Genomic DNA, 21,268 nt, shown 5'->3' with positions numbered 1-21,268 from the left:
TGATTATAGAAAGCATCACCATTTGAGGGATATTGAAATGTGAGGGAAATATTCACTCTAGGTTGGATGAAATAAGATTCTTGCTGTATTATCTTGGGCAAGTAATCTAACCCTTTAAGCTTCAACTTCTTGCTCTATAAGCTGAGAATAATATGACCTAAAAGAAATAATGTCTACTAATTGGGTGGTATAATACTGGGTGTATCACTCAAGGTTCAACCAGGAAAATAGGAACCACTTTTTTTTTGAGACAGTCTAGCTCTGTCGCCCAGGCTGGAGTCGAGTGCAGTGGCACGATCTTGGCTCACTACAACCTCCGCCTCCTGGGCTCAAGCGATCTTCCTGACTCAGCCTCCTAAGTAGCTGGGATTACAGGCACACACCACCATGCCGGGCTAATTTCTTTTTTCTTTTTTCTTTTTTTTTTTTATGGTAGAGACAAGGTTTCGCCCTGTTGGCCAGGCTGGTCTCGAACTCCTGACCTCCACTGATGCCCCTGCCTCGGCCTCCCAAACTTTTGCGATTACAGGTGAGAGCCACTGTGCCCCGCCAGGAGGGAACCATTTAAGTATTGAAAACAGAGAATGTAATGCAGGGTTTTGGTGACACCATTAACAGGGGTTAACAAGGAGGTTTGGAAAGCCCAGCAGGGGACAGACAGAGTCAGTACAGAGATTAGCAAAAGCAAGAAGCTGCCCACAACTTCTAACCTGCAGGGACAAAAAGAGGAGGTGGACTGAATAGAGCCCAGGGGCATGGATCATCCTACAGACATTGGGACCACAGCTACCTATCCATGAGCTGGAGCCACAGAGAGGCCTCATCTGCTGCTGGATATGTCACCTGAGCCTGAGCAAGAGAGAGAAAGAGAAGAAATACCATGGCTCTTTCTTTCCTCCTGCCTTCTCTTCTCCTGCCACTGCCTCCCATTGGCTAAACCGAGGCCTGAAGCCAGGTACTCGGGGAGCCTGAGAAACTGCCCCCTGCAAGACTCAGCCCACTGCAATACAGAGCAGAGCAGAGGGGCACAGAAGGGATCTGTAGCAAATGGTAGAGAATGACCATCAGTAGAAATAGTTAAACAGGCTTGGTAATACCTTTGTTGTAAAACCTTTAAAATATCAGATACACTTGCACATAACAAAATAATTCTCTTAAAAATAGACTGCAAGGCTGGGCGTGGTGGCTTACACCTGTAATCCCACTTTGGGATGACGAGGTCAAGAGATCAAGACCATCATGGCCAACATGGTGAAACCCCGTCTCTACTAAAAATACAAAAATTAGCCAGGCGTGGTGGCACGCGCCTGTAGTCCCAGCTACCCGGGAGGCTGAGGCAGGAGAATAGCTTGAACCTGGGAGGCGGAGGTTGTGGTGACCCGAGATGGCACCACTGCACTCCAGCCTGGTGACGGAGCGAGACTCTGTCTCAAAAAAAATAAATAAATAAAAAATTGACTGCAATCCATATAGACTAGTTCACACCTCTTCTCACACCCCCATCTTACTACGCGATTCTTAATACTACTGTGTCTGGTCTGATATAACGACATTTGAAGATGGATTTTCAGTGTCAGACATTTTGCATTTTCTGAGCTGAAATCTCATGAGGGTTGCTATAGAAGAGGGAGATGCACATTCCATGTCACAGAAGTAAAAGCTCACCCAGAGTGTGGTTATAGGGCAGCAATGTCATGGCAACTGGCCTCTGGTCTTGGGGCTCTCAAGGGATTGCTGTGTGTCCTTGGAAAGGGTCACAAAATCTCTGGACTCACGTGTAAAAAATGGAAATCATACCCATCAGGGTGGTTTACGTCCGCTCACAGTCCACTCCGCTCCTCTTCTTTGCCTTCCCAGAAGGGTCCAAAATGGTTTTTGAAAGAAACGATGAGCCGGACTAAGAAAACCGATAATGTGCCCACGGCCACAGAGCTGGCAGATGAGAAGGAATTCGGTCTCTGCGTTTCCATACCAAGGCCCTTTCCACTCACCCACCGTTTCTCCTCCTGCCCGGGGCATCTGCTGGCGGAGGAAGGCTTGTCCACGGAAAGGCAAAAGCGACTCCCGAACAAAATCCGGGGGCACCTGGTAGCGCTCTCCACGCCAGCAGAAACGCCCAACTGACTTCTTAATGGAGGGAAACCCCGGGCTTGGCCCGCCGACTGAGGCGCCCGCGTTGCGGGTTTTGGGGGCCCCTCTGCCTCTGCGCACCCGGCGGCCCCGGGTCCCCTCGGCCCTTCCCGCCGCCTCCCGGGTCCAGGGTTTCTAACGGGGCCGCGTGCCCGGGGCGGGGCCACGCGCGATTGGCCGCGCGGCATCGGGGGCGGGTCCGCGGCTGGCCGGCCGGGCGGGCGCCGACAATGAGCCTCCATAAAAGGGAGCGGCGGGGGGCAGGGGCCCCGGATTGAGCCCTCCCCGCCCGGGCTCCCGACGCGCCGAGGTCTCGGGGAGGCCGGGACGCACCGGTCGCAGGCCCGGCCGGCGAGCGGCGGGCGGGCGGCGGGGAGGGGGCTGCGCGGGGCGGGCGGCGGGCCCGGCGCTGTTCCGGCCAGGAGGCGGGAGGCAGTTGCCGGCTGCGCGCCGAAGCCTGCGCGACAGTCCTCCGGCCACTGCTATCGCCTACGGCCGCACCATGGCCCTAAAGGCCGAGGGCGCCGCACTCGACTGCTTCGAGGTGACGCTCAAATGCGAGGAAGGGGAGGACGAGGAGGAGGCCATGGTGGTGGCCGTAATTCCGCGGCCCGAGCCGATGCTGAGAGGTGAGGATGGAGGGGATCCCACTTCCGCGTCACGGTGCGGGGCCGGGGCGGGGGCCGTCCCTCCCCAGTCGGGGTCCGGGACCCGGGCACCTTCTCACCCCCTTCAGCCTGGGGCCCAGGTTTCCCTCTCGGATCTGGGTCCAGGGCGCGCTCTGGCACCTCCCCCACCATGGTTTAGAAGCTCAGGCCTCCTCGATTTCCCCCTCCCTTCCCCTTTCCCCCGCCCAGGGTCTGGAGACTTCGATCCACGCCCCGCACGCTCCGGATCTTCCGGTGCCCAAGCGCCCCCTCTCCCGGGCCCAGCACCGGAGGCCGGATCCCCAGAGGCGCTGGGTGTTTGCGGCCGCCGTCTCACAGCCTGGGAAGCGGAGGCAAGCACAACGGCCGGGCTGTGTTCTAGTCCGAGGGGCGGCGAAGCCTCTAGGCCGGAGGCTGCAGGCGGGCGCCGCTGCCGACCTCCAGGAGAATTTTAAGGGCTTTCTGAGCATAACGCTTTCCTGTCCACCACCCCGCTTCATTCCCTTTCCCGGGCCTTCCACTTGCAGGAGCCACAGGTGTCAAGTTCTGGAGAGAAGGGATGAATGGCACTGCATACAACAGCTAGTTTGGAAAAGCAGTGCAGTGCTAGAATGAGATTAGCTTTGGGAGGGGATGGGAGGAACAATCTGAGAACACTCGCTCTCCCCTCCTCCTTCACCGATTTCTAGTCCTCAGGAGCTTGCAAACCGTAAGAAAACAAAGAGCCATCTTTGTGGGAGACTTAATATGCATGAAAATGCAAATATATTTCCATTCTCCCACCCCGCTTTTCTCAGGCGGGATAGTACCCAGAAGAGGTTGAGAGCAGCAAGGCCATTCATTGAACTTCAGCCGAACAGAATGATGTCTGTCTGCACTGCCTGTCATCCTTTTTGGAACTGGAAGGGTTATAAAATTCATGAGGGAAATGCTCCCTTCTCGGAGCATTTAGTCCAAAAGACAGGTTGTTTTCCTACTTCTGCTAATATTTGTTGAGTGTTCATTGGGCATTGTCAGAGGCTGTCTCAGTTAATCCTCTCAACCCTGCAAGGGTGGCCTTATCCCCACTATTAGGGCGGGAATAGACAGGTGAATTCATTCAACCAGTATTCACTGGACGTCTACTTTAGGCTGTTTAGGCTAGTGTTTTTAGGCTGGGAAGTAGTAGCAGTAAACAGCAACCGAAACCCTGCTCTTGAAGAACATATATATACCAATGGCTAAAGACAGAGAAATAGGTTCATGTATATTATGTTGGGTGGCAATAAATGGTTCAGAGACCACTAAAGCAGGAAAAGGAGAAAGAGGGGGAATGGGTATTTAATTGGATATATCGAGTGGTTCAGAAAGGGTTTTCTAATAAGGTGAATTTTAAGCACAGACCCGAAGGAAGTGAGGAAGCCAACCTTGCAGGTATCTGCAGGAAAAGCATTTCAGGCCGAATAGCAAGTGCAAAGGTCTGGCAGCACAAGCTTCTGGAAAGATTTCGGTGGAGAGAGGAAGAAAGATTGAATTCAAGGTTTTTGGCCTGAGCAACTAGAGGAACAGCCTTTCCGTTTTCCGAGATGGGGAAGGCTGCGGTGCTCATGGGAGACTGGGAGTGAAAGTTTGAATATGATTAAGTTTGAGATGCCTATTTATGACATATTCAGGTGGAGAGGTCAACTAAGCAGTCAGATATGTGGGCCTAGATTTCCTGGAAGTATCTGGCTAGTAGCGTAAACAGAAATTGCCAGCAGGCAGACAGTGGGATGAGAAGGAAGTAGAGAAGTGTCTAAGGACTGAGTCCTTGGAAACTCCAGTGATGGCAGGTTGGAGACCGAGTCAGTCCCTCATCACACATTACTAAATGCCACTACATGCCAGGAGATACAGATACAGATGCCAGAGATACAGATGCAAAACATCCGAAATCTGTGTGGTCATGGGTTTTTTTGTTGTTGTTTTTTTTTTTTTGAGACGGATTTTTGCTCTTTTTGCCCAAGCTGGAGTACAATGGCACGATCTCGGCTTACTGCAACCTTCGCCTCTCGGGTTCAAGTGATTCTCCTGCCTCAGCCTCCCGAGTAACTGGGATTACAGGCATGTGCCACCATGCCCAGCTAATTTGTATTTTTAGTAGCGATGGGGTTTCTCCATGTTGGTGGGGCTGATCTCAAACTCTCAACCTCAGGTGATTCGCCCGCCTCGGCCTCCGAAAGTGCTGGGATTCAGGCGTGAGCCACCATGCCTGGCCGTGGTCATGGATTCCATGGTGTGGTAAGGAGACAGGCAGTGAACATCCCAAAAACAAGTGCCAGGTGGTGATGTGTGCTGTGTTGGAGGTGATGCACAAGGGGAATGGGGTGCTTTGGTGAGAGAAGATGGTTCTTCAGCAACAAACCAGAGGAAGGGAGAGAATATTGAGAAGAGATGAGGAAGAACCAGCACACGTAACTGGGAAAGAATGCCAGGGAAGCAAAAGAAGAACCAACAGAAGGTCATGCCCTAGACGCAAGTGGTGAAATGGAAGAGGTGATCGGCAGAGGATGAAGTTGAGAAACTGACCTCAGAGTTTAGCACTGCTGACTTGGATGAGAGCTGTTGTGGAAGACTAGTAGGGAAGAAAGCTGATTGCAACTGAGAGGTCAGGTTTTCTGCCCATGGTCGCGTGAGAGATAGGTACAAGACATATGTCGTATCTCTTTCAGACACCACCTCTTGTATCCGTGCAAGCCGAGGCTCCTATTTCTCATACCACCTCTTCCATGCAGCCCCCAGGTATTAGGGCCTCCTGTGTTTTAATTTTGTCCCATCCTCTCTGGAAGGTAGGAGGGAGATGCAGCCGTGAAGGATCATGGGCACTTCGTAAAAGCACTGAGCTTCCAGGCTGATGCAGGTCTAAGGCTGCCTTCTTTGCTGAACTGGAAAGGTCTGATGCCCTGTGAAAGCTTATGGTCTGTCTGTGTACACAAAGAGCAGATATCAGGCAGCAATAGGAGTGGGACCATGGCTGTAAATGCTCTGTGAGCACTGAGAAGGGAGGCAAGTTCTGAGGGGATGGGGTGGCCTTTAGAACGGGCACGGTGGCTCATGCCTGTAATCCCAGCACTTTGGGAGGCTGAAGCAGGAGGATTGCTTGAGCCCGGGAGTTCACAACCAGTGTGGGCAACATAGCAAGACCCCATCTCTTAAAAAGCATTTTTTTTTTTTTTGTTAATTAGCTGGGTGTGATAGCATGCATCTGTCTGTAGCCCTAGCTACTCAGGTGGCTGAGGCTGGAGGGTCCCTTGAGTCCAGGAGTTCAAGGCAGCAGTAAGCTATGATAACACCACTGTACTCCAGCCTGGGTGACAAAATGAGACCCCCATCTCTTAAAAAAAAAAAAAAAATTATTAGCCAGGCGTGGTGGCGCTCACCTGTAGTCCTAGGTGCTTGGGAGGCTGAAGCAGGAGGATCACTTGAACCCAGGAGGTCAAGGCTGCAATGAGCTGAGATTACGCCATTGCACTCCAGCCTGGGTGACAAAGTGAGACTCTGTCTCAAAATAAATAAATAAAATTTAAAAATTAAAAGAATTTACCTTCCTCACGAGAAAGTGTAGAAGTCAGATTTGGATGAAATCTATTGTCAGGGATTGCGGTTCTGGAAAGCTTCGCAGGGATGATGTTGCCCAGCCCAATCAGGGTGGTCTGGACAGATGTGCAAAGGCTGGAGACCTGCAGGAACGCAGTCTGTTGGGAAAGTATGTGTAGTCCTAAGGTCCAAGACTAGATCGAGAGGAAGTATAGACGCGAGAGTCGTGGGATCCCGGGCACGTCGGCTGTGTTGAGTGTGGCATGTGCCTCATGGGCTCCAGGGGAAGGAAGAAGAACACTTTGGCCAGAAATGCTCTCCTCCCCCATCCTACTCAAACCACTGAGTCTGGAGACGTGCTAAGTGTTGTCGGTTGTGGGCACCTTTAGTGATAACACCCTCCCCCTCTCCCCTCGCAGTAACCCAACAGGAGAAGACCCCACCGCCTAGACCCAGCCTGCTAGAGGCGGGCACTGATGGCTGTGAGGAGCCCAAGCAGCAGGTGTCTTGGGAGCAGGAGTTCCTGGTGGGCAGTAGCCCCGGAGGCAGCGGGCGGGCGCTGTGCATGGTGTGTGGCGCTGAGATCCGGGCACCCTCAGCCGACACGGCTCGCTCGCACATCTTGGAGCAGCACCCTCACACCTTGGACCTGAGCCCTTCTGAGAAGAGCAACATCCTGGAGGCCTGGAGTGAAGGGGTGGCCCTCTTGCAAGACGTGAGAGCTGAGCAGCCGTCCCCACCCAACTCAGGTAGTTGGTCCTGGGGCGGGCGAAGGGAGAAGTCGGACTTGTTGGGGCACTAGAAGCTCATTGTGCTCTTGCTCCCTACAGACTCGGGCCAGGATGCCCACCCAGACCCAGACTCCAACCCAGACCCTGCCAGAATGCCAGCCGAAATCGTCGTTCTCCTTGACTCTGAGGATAACCCATCCCTCCCTAAAAGGAGCCGGCCCAGGGGACTCCGCCCCCTCGAGCTTCCCGGTTAGTCAACAGAGAAGCCAGTGAGCCCCGGTGGAGGTGGGGGTTTGGGGACAGGGTGAAATACAGGCCCTGTGTTCTGGGCAGGTATCTTCAGGAGCCCTGGGGTGGCAGGATTCGGGAATGGCCTCTTAAAAAGGGTATGAGGTCTTTTCTTTTTGCAGCTGTCCCTGCCACAGAGCCAGGAAACAAGAAGCTCCGTGGTCAGAGATGGAAGGAGCCCCCAGGGGAAGAGCCAGTCAGAAAGAAAAGAGGCAGACCTATGACCAAAAACCTGGACCCTGACCCAGGTGAAGGGGAGGCCCGGGGGAGGCGTGGGCTCTGGCCGCAGTGCTCTGAGGAAATCCGCGTCAGTGAGGATGGAGCAGGGCCCGGGCGCAGGGCACCTGCAGCTCCTGGGGCTTTTTCACTCAGTTCCATCCCGTCCTCCCTTCCAGAGCCCCCATCGCCAGACTCGCCCACGGAGACTTTCGCAGCACCAGCCGAGGTCCGACACTTCACTGACGGCAGCTTCCCTGCCGGCTTCGTCTTGCAGCTCTTCTCCCACACCCAGCTCAGGGGCCCAGACAGCAAGGACTCACCCAAAGACAGCGAAGCGGCGGAAGGAGGCCTTCCCCGGGCGGAGAGCCCCTCTCCAGGTGAGCCCTCCTGAGAGGGAAGCACAGTGGGGACCTCGCAGGCAGTGCTCCTGGGCCGGGCCTCGGAGAGGCTGCTCTGTGGCAGAGCCCACGGTAGGGGTGGGTGGTGCTCAGGTTTCCTGGGACATGGGGCCGGGGCAGGGGGATCTGAATGATGAGGGAGGCTGGCCTGAAAGCTGAGCTTTTCTTTTTCTGTTTGTTTTTTGAGACGGAATCTTGCTCTGTTGCTCAGGCTGGCATGTAGTAGCACAAGCCCGGCTCACTACAACCTCTGCCTCCCAGGTTCAAGCAATTCTCCTGCCTCACCCTCCCTAGTAGCTGGGATTACAGGCGTGCGCCACCACACCCGGCTAATTTTTGTATTTTTAGTAGCGACAATGTTTTGCCATGTTGGCCAGGCTGGTCTCAAACTCTTGACCTCAGGTGATCCAACTGCCTTGGCCTCCCAAAGTGCACCATGCCTGGCCTATTTTTTTATTTTTTATTTTTTGAGACAAGAGTCTTGCTCTGTCGCCCAGGCTGGAGTGCAGTGGGCGATCTCGGTTCAATGCAACCTCTGCTTCCCAGGTTCAAGCAATTCTCCTGCCTCACCCTCCTGAGTAGCTGGGATTTCAGGCACGCACCACCATGCCCAGCTAATTTTTGTATTTTTAGTAGAGACAGGGTTTTGCCATGTTGGCCAGGCTGGTCTCGAACTCCTGACCTCAGGTGATCCACCTGCCTCGGCCGCCCAAACTGCTAGGATTACAGGTGTGAGCCACCGCACCTGACCACGTGGGCTTTTCTTAGTGTTTCCTTGTTTCCTGGAATTGGTCATTGGGTCGGGGTAGGCCAGTGTCTCCCGGAAGCCTGATACTGATTTCCACACATGCAGTTTCTTCTAGCTAGAGCCTGAGGGGCGCCCATCTTACCCTGGTGGAGCTGAGGCCCAGATGGGGCCACTCAGCAAATCAGTTAGGCGTCCAGAGGATAGACGAGATGAGCAGTGGGCAGACACCCCCAGGGGACACCAGCTCAGTAAATTGCCTCATAACAGCAGTAAGTGCTTGTGTTGTTTGGTGTCCTACTGAGTTTAAGAAGCTTGCATACAAAGCAAGTCGTGGTGGCTCACGCCTGTAATCCCAGCACTTTGGCAGGCTGAGGCGGGCAGATCACCTGAGGTTGGGAGTTTGAGACCAACCTGACCAACATGGCGAAACCTCATCTCTACTAAAAATATAAAAATTAGCCAGGTGTGGTGGCAGGCGCCTGTAATCCCAGCTACTTGGGAGGCTGAGGCAGGAGAATCGCTTGAACCTGGGAGGTGGAAGTTGCAGTGAGCCAAGATCGTGCCACTGCACTCCAGCCTGGGCAACAGAGTGAAACTCTGTCTCCAAAAAAAAAAAAGAAGCTTACATACAGTTTATTTGGCCCTTACAAAAATAACTTGTATAGAAGGGCAGATGTCCATTCCTTTTTCCAAAAGGGAAAAGCATTTCTCAAAGAAATGGTTCCTTCTTCCGCATGGTCCTTATGTCAGTTTCCTGTTTGCTGCTATAACAAATCACACAACTGTAATGGCTTAAAACCACACACATCGCTTGTGCCTGTAGTCCCAGCCACTTGGGAGACTGAGACAGGAGAATTGTTTCAGCCCAGGAGTTCAAGGCTGCAATGAGTTATGACCACACCACTGCACTCCAGCCTGGACGACAGAACGAGACCCTCTCTAAAAACAAAACAAAACACAAATTTATTATTTTATAGTTCTGGAGGTCAGAGGTCCAAAATGGGTCTCACTGAGCTAAAATCAAGGTGTTGGCAGGGCTGTGTTCCTTCCTGGAAGCTCTAGGGGAAAATCTATTTTCTTGACTTGCCCAGCTCCTAGAGGCTGCCTGCATTTCTTGGCTTGTGGCCTCCTTCCATCTTCAAAGCCAGCAGTGGCTAGTAGAGTCTTTCTCAGATACTGCCCTGGGTTCTGGCTCATCTGCCTCTTCCCCATTCAAGGACCCTCATGATTACATTGGGCTATTCAATCCAGGATAATCTCTTTTTGAGTCCGCCGATGAGCAACCTTAATTTCATCTGTAACCTTCATTCCCCTTTGCCATGTAACAAAACATTCACAGGTTCCAGGGATTAGGGTGAGGGGCATCATTCTGCCAACCACACATGACCCAGCAGACAGAATTAGGATGAGACTGGAATGTAGTCCAGCAGGGCCAGAGACCGAGCCTAGTCCTCTCTTCACCTCTCCATGCCAAGCATAGTTTACAGGCACTCAGGAAATGCTTCTTGAAGAAGTGAATGGGTCAGGAGTGCATGTCTCCTTGTACCAACTTGTCTGAAATGTGTGTTTGAAACTAGAGCCATAGAATGACGGCCAGCGAGGTGGCTGGAGGCTCTCCTGAGAGTAGGGCTCTCAAAAAGCAGGTGTGCTTTTGTTTTTGTTTTTTGAGACAGGGTCCCTGCCCAGGCTGGAGTTCAGTGGTGCCATCATAGCTCACTGCAGCCTCAAACTCCCAGGCTCAAGCAGTCCTCCTGCTAGAGCCTCCTGAGTAGCTGGGACCACAGGTGTGCATCTCCACACCAGGCTAATTTTTAAATTTTTTGTAGAGACATGTTTTCGCTGTGTTGCCCAGGCTGGTCTCCAACTCCTGGGCGCAAGCAGTCCTCCCACCTGGGCCTCTCAAAGTTCTGGGATGACAGGTGTGCATAAAGAAAAAAGCCTTGGCTAGGCACAGTGGCTCGCAGACCTGTCATTCCCAGCACTTTGGGATGCCAAAGTGGGAAGATTGCCTGAGGCTAGGCGTTCGAGACCAACCTGAGCAACATAAGGAGATTCCATCTCTAGAAAAATTTTTAAAATTAACTGGGCATGTTGGTGTGCACCTCTAGTCCCTACTAAGACTAGAGGCTAAGGCAAGAGGATCACTTGAGCCCAGGAATTTGAGGTTGCAGTAAATTCTGATTGTACTTCAATCAGATTGTGCTACTGTACTCCAGCCTGGGCGACAGAGCTAGACTGTCCCAAAAAAACAAAAACAAAAAAGAAACAAAGAAAAAAGCCAGCGTGTTATGTACTCCTTTAGTCACACTCCACTCACCCCTCACAAGGTTTTTCTTTATTTTTACTGCTATAACACTCTTAATTTAGTTTGTATCCTTCAGAGAGAACTCTCTGTGTGTTTGCGTGTGTGTGTAGTTGCTTTTGTTTATTTGCCTAAATTTGGGCCCCCCGTTTTCTGATCTCGAGGCAGGCCTCACCCCTTCACGTAGATCACAGTTTTAACTGTCTCAAGTTTCAGCTTGAGTCACATTCCAGTCCTGGCTCCCTGAGACCGTGTGTGCTGCTTGGACTTGAGCGTGTCCCGAGTCTCCTGGTTCTCTCCGGTGGATCCCTGCTCTAAATGGCTGACCTCTTCCACTGTCTAATGGGTCTTCTGGTTTCATTCTCGAAAGGGAGCCTTCATTTCGAGTCCTGGGGTACCCTGTGCGCAAACTCCACCTATCTGGAGTGGTGAGTAGATGAGAAGAGAATCCCTGAGATTTTAGGTTTCTTTGGGGTGAGTGGGCAAAGTCTGAGAGGAAGGGGCTTCAGCAGGCTGCTTGAGTGATCTGAGGGGGCGGAGGCGATTGTAGGGTGTTGTCAGCAGTGGCAGCCTTTGTAGAGGTTGGAGATGCCTGGGAAACCACAGAAGATACCTCAGTGGTACACAAGTGTTCCTGGAGCCTGTGCCCGAGGGAGGCACCCTGGGAGATGGCATGAGTGAGACAGCCTTTGTCCCCCAAAACTCTGTGTCCAGGTATATAGGCTGGAGGCAGTAAATCTTTAAAAACCAGGGGCCCCCGTGGCGGTTCTTTGCAGAGCAGAGGCTCTGGACCTGTGGTTTCAGATGGTCTCACGAACCCAAAGCTTGGACAGATTTCTCAGAAACCTGTGAGGCTTCAACCAGAATGTCTCTACTTTCTGTGTTGTTATGTACGTATTGAAGTTCTCTGAAGACTTTATTTAATAAAGATCCTGCCACTTCAAAAAAAATTAGAGGTGTAAAAATCGTGGATTTAACAGTTGGAAAAGGCCACCCATGGTCAGGTTAGCTGAGCTGATGAATGTGAATGTGAGGTAGTCCGGGAACACTCTAGAACCTTCTGAGGACCTTGCTGGAGGAGGTGGGCCACAATGACCTACTGACAAGTAATGGAAAGAGGAGCCTCTCTGTCTTGCTGGTGTTTTTCTTTCTTTTCTTTTTTTTTGGAGACAGAGTCTTGCTCTGTCGCCCAGACTGGAGTGCAGTGGCTTGATCTCGGCTCACTGCAAGCTCTGCCTCCCAGGTTCATGCCATTCTCCTGCCTCAGCTTCCCAAGGAGCTGGGACTACAGGCGCCCACCACCACACCTGGCTAATTTTTTGTATTTTTAGTAGAGATGGGGTTTCACCGTGTTAGCCAGGATGGTCTCGATCTCCTGACCTCGTGATCTGCCAGCCTCAACCTCCCAAAGTGTAGGGATTACAGGCGTGAGCCACCGCACCTGGCCTGTGTTTTTCTTTTTTTTTCGGAGATGGAGTTTTGCTCTTGTTGCCCAGGCTGGAGTGCAGTGGCGCGATCTTGGCTCACTGCAACCTCCGCCTCCCAAGTTCAAGCGATTCTCCTGCCTCAGCCTCCTGAGTAGCTGGGATTACAGGCGTGCGCCACCACGCCTGGCTAATTTTTTTGTATTGTTAGTAGAGATCGCGTCTCACCCTGTTGGCCAGGCTAGTCTCAAACTCCTGACCTCAGGTGATCCGCCCACCTCGGCCTCCCAAAGTGCTGGGATTACAGACATGAGCCACCACGCATGGCCGTCGCTGGTGTTAGTTTAAGTAGAACCTAGGGATCTGGCTTAGGATACCTTGGCCAGATCTTGTGTTTACAGGCTGGACAGAGGAGGAAGTGGAGTGAGAGAGCAAGCATGTGTGTGCATAAATGTGAGTGTGAGCTTCACAAGGGTGTTTTTTGTTTGTTTGTTTGTTTGTCACCCAGGCTGGAGTGCAATGGTGCAATCTTGCCTGACTGCAACCTCTGCCTCCCAGGTTCAAGTAATTCTCCTGCCTCAGCCTCCCAAGTAGCTGGGGTTACAAGCGCCCGCCACCACACCCGGCTACTTTTTGTATTTTTAGTAGAGACGGGGTTTCACCATGTTGGCCACGCTGGTCTTGAACTCCTGACCTCAAGTGATCCGCCCACTTCCGCCTCCCAAAGTGCTGGGATTACAAGCATGAGCCACCGTGCCTGGCAAGGGTGTTTATTTTTGTTCACTATTGTATCTTTTTTTTTTTTTTTTGAGGCGAAGTTTCACTCTGTTGCCCAGGCTGGAGTGCAGTGGTGCGATGTCAGCTCACCGCAACCTCTGCCTCCCAGGTTCAAGCGATTCTCCTGCCTCACCCTCCCTAGTAGCTGGGATTACAGGCATGTGCCACCATGCCCGGCTAATTTTGTATTTTTTTTTTTAGTAGAGACGCGGTTTCTCCATGTTGGTCAGGCTGGTCTTAAACTCCCGACCTCAGGTGATCCGCCCACCTCGGCCTCCCAAAGTGCTGGGATTACAGGCGAGTTCACCGTGCCTGGTCTCACTGTTGTTATCTTTACCATCTAGAACAGTGCCTGGCACAAAGAGAGCCCCTGGTAAAAAGTTCATGGAAAAGATGAGTGAATGATTGATAGCTGCCCTTTCTTGTCATTCTGGTGGTGACATTTCCAGGAAGGAGGGGCATTTCTGGGGCAGGGGTGCAAAAAGGCTCAGTTTATCCCAGAGACTGCTAAATCCTCCCAACTCACTTTTTTTTTTTTATGGCCCTGGGATTCTGATCTCTACCAGATCTCAGGCCTCGCTCTCCCAACCTCCGCACCTACCCTTACCTCTGCTCTCCTTGCCACCAAAAATAACTGGCACTTAATTCTCTTGGCTTGGGAAGTCCCTACCTATTGAGCCCTTACTATGTACTGAAGTCTTGTCTTGTCTTTTTTTTTTTGAGTTGGGGTCTCTCTGTCATCCAGGCTGGAGTGCAGTGGCGTAATCTCCACTCACTGCAACCTCCGCCTCCCAGACTCAAGTGATCCTCCCATCTCAGCGTCCTGAGTAGCTGGGATTACAGCCGTGCACCACCACACCTGGATAATTTTTGTATTTGTTTTGTAGAGACCAGGGTTTCACCATGTTGCCCAGGCTGGTCTCCTGAGCTCAGGGGATCTGCCTGCTTCGGCCTCCCAAGGTGCTGGGATTATAGGCATGCGCCACTGTGACTGGCCCGAACTCTTTTAATCTTACCTCATTAAATCCATACAAACATCCTCAAAAGTATCATGATTTCCATTTTACAGAACAAAACTGAGCCATGGGGAGGTTAGGTACCTCCCTCAGGGCCACTCACCTAGTAGGTGGCAGCTTGTTGTCTTTCTTTTTTTTGTTTGTTTGTTTGTTTTCAAGCGATTCTCCTGCCTCAGCCTCCCGAGTAGCTGTACTACAGGCCCCCGCCACCACACCCGGCTAATTTTTGTATTTTTAATAGAGATGAGGTTTCACCATGTTGGCCAGGCTGGTCTCGAACTCCTGACCTCAAATGATCTGCCCACCTCAGCCTCCCAAAGTGCTGGGATTACAGGCGTGAGCCACTATGCCTGGCAGCCTGATGTATTTCCACTCCACCCACTCAGACACCTTGCCTGCAAGCAGTGTCCCCTGCCCCCAACCCCCCTCCCTCCAGCACCCAGGCTGAATTCCCTGCCTTCTCTCCAGCGCATGTAACTGAACTGCTCCCAGCAAAGGCTGGCCCCTGTCCTCATCACTAAAGCCCATCCTACCTCCCCCTTGTCACACTGCCCCCGGGTCTTCCCCATCAGCCTACACAAAGCTATTATTTCTTCTTAGCACCTCGTCCCCCTAGCCACTGTCTCATTTGTCCCTATACCTTTTCAGTAAAGCTGGACTTTACTGAAAGTGTTTTCTGTAGCAGCTGCCTCCCATCTCTCTCTGGAATCTGCTTCAAACTTTCGTCCTCAGCACTCCACACTAAAATTGCTCCTTTGGCAAGGTCGCCGTTGACTTCCATAAAATTCAATAGTCTGTTCTTGGTCCTTCTCTTTTTTTCTTTCCCCCCCGAGATGGAGTCTAGCTCTGTTGCCCAAAATGGAGTGCAGTGGCGTGATCTCAGCTCACTGCAGCCTCCACCTCCCAGGTTCACGTGATTCTCCTGCCTCAGCCTCCCAAGTAGCTGGGATTACAGGCGCCTGCCACTATGCCCAGCTAATTTTTGTATTTTTAGCAGAGACGGGGTTTCACTGTGTTGGCAAGGCTGGTCTCGAGCACCTGACCTCGTGATCCGCCTGCCTCAGCCTCCCAAAGTGCTGGGATTACAAGCGTGAGCCACCGCGCCTGGCAGTCCTTTTTTTTTTTTTTGAGATGGAGTTTTGCTCTTTTCGCCCAGGCTGGAGTGCAGTGGCGTGATCTTGGCTCGCTGCAACCTCCACTTCCCGGGTTCAAGCGATTCTCCTGCCTCAGCCTCCTGAGTAGCTGGGATTACAGGCATGCACCACCTCACCCAGCTAATTTTGTATTTTTAGTAGAGACAGGGTTTCATCATGTTGGTCAGGCTGGTCTCAAACCCCTGAATTCAAGTCATCCGCCCTTTCGGCCTCCCAAAGTGCTGGGATTACAGGCATGAGCCACTGCACCTGGCCGGTCCTTCTCTTTCTGATCTGGCGGTTACAGTGGGCCAATCACTCACTCCTTCCTGGAGACAACTTTCTTGCCTTGGCTTTTCAGGCAGCTGCTCGCCTGGTGTTCCTCTTCCCTCACTAACTGTTCCTTCTCAGTTTCTCTTGCCACTCACTCTCAGCTCCCAGAGTTGGAACACGTCAACATTGTCTGCCTTCCCTTTCTAGAATGTAAGGGCCTGCAGGTTAGGGTGTTTGCGTCCTGCACTGTAATATCCCTGGTAGCCAGAACAGTGCCTGGCACAGCGTAGGCCCAGCTTATGTGTTTGGTGAATGAGTAAGTGCTTAAGTATCCCCAGCCGTGGGTCACTGTCGGTACTCGCTCCCTGGGAGATCTCATCCAGGTTCACGGCTTTCAATGCCATGTGTGTGCTTGTAACGCCCACCTTGGCTGCTCCTTCCTGGTTCCATCCTCTTTTCCAGTTGCCCAGGTAGCGTCTCTACATGGTTGTCTAAAAGATCTCAAACATTGTGCCACTGCACTCCAGCCTGGCGACAGAGCGAGACTCCGTCTCAAAGAAAAAAAATCTCAAACTCGCCACATTGAAACGGAACCCCCAGTTTCCCCAATGCACCCCACCCCCAGACTCCACAATCTTCTCTTTCCCAGTGAACAGGCAGCCCCAGGCTTCAGTTTGCTGTGGCCACACCCACACAGTCATCCTCTTCTTTCTCCAGCCCAGCATCTGTCCAGCAGCCGATCCTCCAGAACAAGTTCAGAGCTCACACTGCTGTCACCACATCCACTGCTGCTACCCTAGTCAGGGCCGGCTCTCGCCTGGTTCCTGTAACAAAACTAAGCCAGGTCTCCTGGCTGCTGAGCTTTGCCCTCTATGCTCTGCTCTCCTGTAGCAGCCAGAGTGTCCCTGCTGAGAACACAAGTCAGATCCAGTCACTCTACTCACGGCCTTTCTGTGCTCCTCCTGTTGCACTCCAGATAAAAGCCAGAGCCTTCATGGTGACCAGTGAGCTCCCCACAGGCTCCTGACCTCTCCCCCAACACCCCGCTCCCCGCACTGGCACTGGCCTTGCTGTTCCTGGGGAAGCCAGCGTGCTCCACCAGGGCGTCCACATTTGGTCCTCCCTTTGCTCAAAATGCTGTTCCCTCACCTGTCTGCATCGCTGGCTCCTCACTCTCTCTGTGTCTCTGGTCCCCTGTCAGCTTTCTGCTATCCTATCTCCTTTCCCTGATGTACTTTGCTACTTTGCGTCTGTCCATATATAACATGCTGTATTTTTTATTTGTTTATCCTATTTATTGGCTCTGATAACTAGAATGTGAAGTCCCAGAAGGCCACTTAGGGAGCTCCATTCACCGCTGTACCCCTAGCAATCCGAACGGCGTTGGGCATGTAGTGCTCAATAAATTATTGTCAAATTAATGAACAAATGGGATTCAGTGTTCCTTCAGGGAGCCTATAGTTTATCAGGGAGACAGTTTAAACTGTGTTCTGGGAACACAGAATAGAATTTGGTAGGTGATAAAAATGCAGTGGCAGCCACTAAGTCATTTTAAATTCCAGCACATTGCACAGCAAAATTGTACCTGTTTTCTCTGCCGCATTTTAAATAATCATGTCTCTAAAAACAGGGTAGAAAAGGAACACATACAAGTGAATCCTTCCCAATATAGACAGTGCGATAGTTGAAATCACCATTTTCTGTTTTTGCCTTTCAATGTAACGTAACTTTTTTTTTTTTTTTTTTTTTTTGAGACGGTCTCGCTCTGTCTCCCAGGCTGGAGTGCAGTGGCGTGATCTTGGCTCACTGCAACCTCCACCTCCCAGGTTCATGCGATTCTCCCGCCTCAGCCTCCCGAGTAGCTGGGATTAGAGGGTTGCACCACTATGCCTGTGCGATTTCTTTGTATTTTAGTAAAGGGTTTCTCCATGTTAGCCAGGCTGGTCTCAAACTCCTGACCTCAAGTGATCTGCTCACCTTGGCCTCCCAAAGTGCTGGGATTACAGGCATGAGCCACCATGCCCAGCCCTAATGTAACGTAACTTTTGCACACGTCCCTGTTGCGTGCTCGTTTTTTATGGCTGCACGCAGCCACGGCAGTCCTCAGTCCTCTTTCCTCTGCCTCGAGGCCCAGCTTTGCCCATTATGAGTGCCTTCTCCATACTGCTAAGGTGGACGCCTGGTCTTGGTGATGTAGGTGTTGACACTCAGGAGATAAAGAGCCTGGTGGAAGTTCGCCAGGGGTCTTTTCTCTCCCCCATGTAGTCCCTCATGAGCTCCTTGGTGGGCACAGCTCTGCCTTAGACTGCTTCTGGGTGTTGCCACCCCATCACTTCTGCCCCACTCAGGCAGAACCCGTTAGGCTAGGATGCCCAGTAAGTTTGAGATAAAATGGAGTTGGCTGCAGGTAGGAGTTACGGGAAGAGGCACACAGCACTGGGCATCCCTGTGCCAAAATACAGAAGGAAGGCTGCCTGGCTTCATCTGGCTTGTCCCTAGGGAGGCTGTCAGCCTCATTTTCTAGCTGGCGGCAGTCCTTGATCACCCAGGAGTGGAGCTCCCTGCCATCCTTGGGCTTCCCCTCATGCCAGGCACTGGGCTGTGGACATAATGAAAGCCGTGGAAATGTGGGTACGGTTTGCAGAGCTTCCAGGGATCATCCTCGTGGTGGGGTGTCTGGGGGGCTCTGACTGCTCTCTGCTCTCATCCCTGCCCAGCTCCCCCTCCGGGGCTCCGCGGGACACTGGATCTCCAGGTTATCCGCGTGCGGATGGAGGAGCCCCCAGCGGTCAGCCTCCTGCAAGACTGGTCCAGGCACCCCCAGGGCACCAAGCGTGTGGGAGCAGGTGACACCTCAGACTGGCCCACAGTTCTGTCAGAATCCAGCACCACTGTGGCGGGGAAGCCGGAGAAAGGGAATGGGGTGTAAATTCTTGCTTTCCTGGGGAGGGAGGGAGGGAGGAGGCAGCATCCCCCAGTGGCTTATAACTCAGAGCTGCCTGGCTCACCCACCTGGTGGAGAGAGTAGAAACAGGTGCCAGGGCAGGAGGAGGCTGGGTCAGCATCCGCTGTTATTTCGGGGCACTGGAAAGTGTCTGTTCCTGGCCAGGCCTGAGGTCAGCGAGGGTGGCTGAGGCTGTTGTGCAGTAGGGCACTGGGCCTGTGGAGAACACCTACCCCAGTCCTTCGCTGACCCCCACCTCTCTTTGTCCCCCATGACCTCCTCCCACCCTCCCCCTGCTCCCCACCATTCTCCCTTGGCACAGTGCCTTACACAAGAGTGGTCATAAGGGGGTTTGAACTGAGTCCCACTACCTCGGGGGACACCTCCCCTCCCCACTAGTTCAGGCTTCTAAACCAGGAGGCCTCCATTACCTCTTCCTGTCCCACCCCTGCAGAGGCCTGAAGCTGGGTCTGGGCACCCCATTCACTCCCGTTCTCATTTACATCTGTTTTCCTGTTGTATATATCACCTTTGTTGACAATAAATTATTTTTTTTTATTAAGAGTTCCGTCTGGGCCATCATTGGGGGAAAGAGTTTGCTAGCAGGATGCCTGGCCACCTAGAGCAACCTTGAGGGGCGGGAGGGTTGGAAGATGGTCCTGCGGGAAGCCAGGGAGCCACCTCTTCCGAAGGTGGGACAGCACCAGGGCAGGCCTCTGTGGAGCCCAGGAATGAGGGCTGACTTGTGCTCTCAGTCACCTGTGGGTGTCTCACCCCCTCCCTTCCTCTCTGCTCTGGAAAGGGGGTCAGAAACAATTTTCTTTAACATTGTACCTTCTGGCTCACCTAGTAGGCCTCTGCCCAAAAGAGGTCACTGTAGAAGCCCAGGGGTGCTCACAACCAGGGAGCTGGGAATTAGCCTGAGCTTGCTTGCTTGTTCTTTTCTCCTTTTTTTTTTTTTTTTTTTTTTGAGACAGAGTTTCATTCTTGTTGCCCAGGCTGGAGTGCAGTGGCCCGATTTTGGCTCACTGCAACCTCCACTTCCTGGGTTCAAGTGATTCTCCTGCCTCAGCCTCCCTAGTAGCTGGGATTATAGGCACCCACCACCATGCCCATGCCCAGCTAATTTTTTGTATTTTTAGTAGAGACAGAGTTTCACTGTGTTGGCCAGGCTGGCCTCGAACTCCTGACCTCAGGCGATCCACCCACCTCAGCCTCCCAAAGTGCTGGGATTACAGGTGTGAGCCACCATGCCCGGCTTATCCTGAACTTTCTAAAGTGAAATGGTGGTAGCCAGCTTGCAGGTGGAAAGATGCCTCTCCTCCCTTTCCTTATGATGGTGAGGGGCACAGGGATCCTAAACTCAGCCCTGCCTTTTTCAGCCCTACAGGCCTGCACCCTCAGCTGTCCAACTTCATCCCACCCAACCCTTGGCTTAATTAAACCCAAACGCTTGCTGGTTTCCCCTATTCCCTGGACCATGAGGAGGCCACTTTGGGTCTCTTCACTGGATTCCTTACCTTCCTAAACCAAACCAACAGGGGCCAGATCTGTGCGTGGTTTTCCCTTTGGTGAGATGGAGCATACAGGCAGCCCCCTCTCAAACCCCAGCTGTACTGTCCTGTTTAGAGCCCATGGCAGGTGTAGTAAGCAGGACTGTATACCTCTGCACGTGCTGACAAATGTGCACATCGGAGAAGTGGGGGCACAGGTGGGACTCAGAGGGCAGCTACTCCTGTAGGACACTGACGCCGCCACTTTTTTTTTTTTTTTTTTTTTTTTTTGAGTTGGAGTCTCGCTCTGTCGCCCAGGCTGCGATCTTGGCTCACTGCAACCTCTGCTTCCCAGGTTCAAGCGATTCTCCTGCCTCAGCCTCCCGAGTAGCTGGGATTACAGGCGTGTGCCACCATGCCTGGCTAATTTTTGTATTTTTTGGTAGAAATGGGGTTTCGTCATGTTGGCCAGGCTGGTCTCAAACTCCTGACCTCAGGTGATCCGCCCACCTCAACCTCACAAAGTGCTGGGATTACAGGCGTGAGCCACTGTGCCTGGCCAACACTCCCAGATTTTGAGACTAACCAGGAAGTTCATCTCGGGCAGGCAGGGTCTGGGCCTGGGCAGCGTGTGCTGCGTGCTCACCTGATGGGGTGTCACCATGTGCCAAGCCAGGTATGAGGGATCTCATGACTTGGTGGGCTCCTGGGACATGGTCCCTTCTCCCCATCTGACAAGCTCAGGAGGAGCCTAGAAATATACAGGGTCTTTGTCTAAGGGACATTAAAAGACAGGTGTGGTGGACAGAAGGCAGTGGCCAAGACTTCAGGATGCCTTGTATCTAATGTGACTCCCCCACTGCATGATGGCAGGCAGGCAGGCCGGCCACGGAACTCCCATGTCTCAAACACCATTATCCGCAGATTGGCAAAACTTCTATCCTACCTGATAGGAAGGAATAAATAATGCTAAAAATCTGGCTCTGCAGCACAAATACTGCAAATGGTTTTCTCTCATCCTTTCAATCCTGTGACTTGTGTTTACATTTATGCCAATGTGCTTTTAAAACAACATGACTGTGTTGCTGGGTGTTTACACTTGAGAAAACGTATGTAAAAGTTTGTTGTAAAACTGTGAAGCTAAACGCAACTTTGCTGTTCTATGATTAATGGCTTGGCCTTCTAGACTG

General features: G+C 52.3%; 1 protein-coding gene across 3 annotated transcripts; it reads left to right on the top strand.

Moving 5' to 3' along the window:
- Nucleotides 1–2,374: 2,374 nt before the first annotated feature.
- Nucleotides 2,375–19,149, top strand: SPINDOC (spindlin interactor and repressor of chromatin binding). Of its 3 annotated transcripts, XM_054441263.2 has the most exons (7): nt 2,375–2,759; nt 6,752–7,081; nt 7,163–7,312; nt 7,474–7,599; nt 7,747–7,947; nt 11,389–11,446; nt 18,359–19,149. In XM_054441263.2, exons 1-7 carry the CDS (start codon nt 2,633–2,635, stop codon nt 18,489–18,491), a joined length of 1,125 nt encoding a protein of 374 aa, XP_054297238.1. In that variant the 5' UTR covers nt 2,375–2,632; the 3' UTR covers nt 18,492–19,149. The 3 variants fall into 3 exon arrangements, with proteins under 3 accessions (XP_054297238.1, XP_054297237.1, XP_054297239.1); XM_054441262.2 differs by lacking the exon at nt 11,389–11,446 and having other exon boundaries at nt 2,379–2,759; XM_054441264.2 differs by lacking the exons at nt 11,389–11,446; nt 18,359–19,149 and adding an exon at nt 11,229–11,365 and having other exon boundaries at nt 2,380–2,759.
- The last annotated feature ends 2,119 nt before the right edge of the window (nt 19,150–21,268 follow it).

The sequence above is a fragment of the Pongo pygmaeus genome, chromosome 9, assembly GCF_028885625.2.
Source record: "Pongo pygmaeus isolate AG05252 chromosome 9, NHGRI_mPonPyg2-v2.0_pri, whole genome shotgun sequence".
In the NCBI taxonomy this organism is placed as follows: Eukaryota; Metazoa; Chordata; class Mammalia; order Primates; family Hominidae; genus Pongo; species Pongo pygmaeus.
The sequence above is the reverse complement of the archived record's forward strand: the minus strand, read 5'-3'. Positions and strand labels throughout refer to the sequence as shown.

What these genes read in the sequence shown, in the direction of transcription:
- SPINDOC (XM_054441262.2), top strand. Translation starts at nt 2,633, where the DNA reads ATGGCCCTAAAGGCCGAGGGCGCCGCACTCGACTGCTTCGAGGTGACG. An exon ending in GCCCGAGCCGATGCTGAGAG is followed by an intron (nt 2,760 to 6,751) that starts GTGAGGATGGAG and finishes CTCCCCTCGCAG; the next exon opens with TAACCCAACAGGAGAAGACC. An exon ending in GGCGGAGAGCCCCTCTCCAG is followed by an intron (nt 7,948 to 18,358) that starts GTGAGCCCTCCT and finishes ATCCCTGCCCAG; the next exon opens with CTCCCCCTCCGGGGCTCCGC.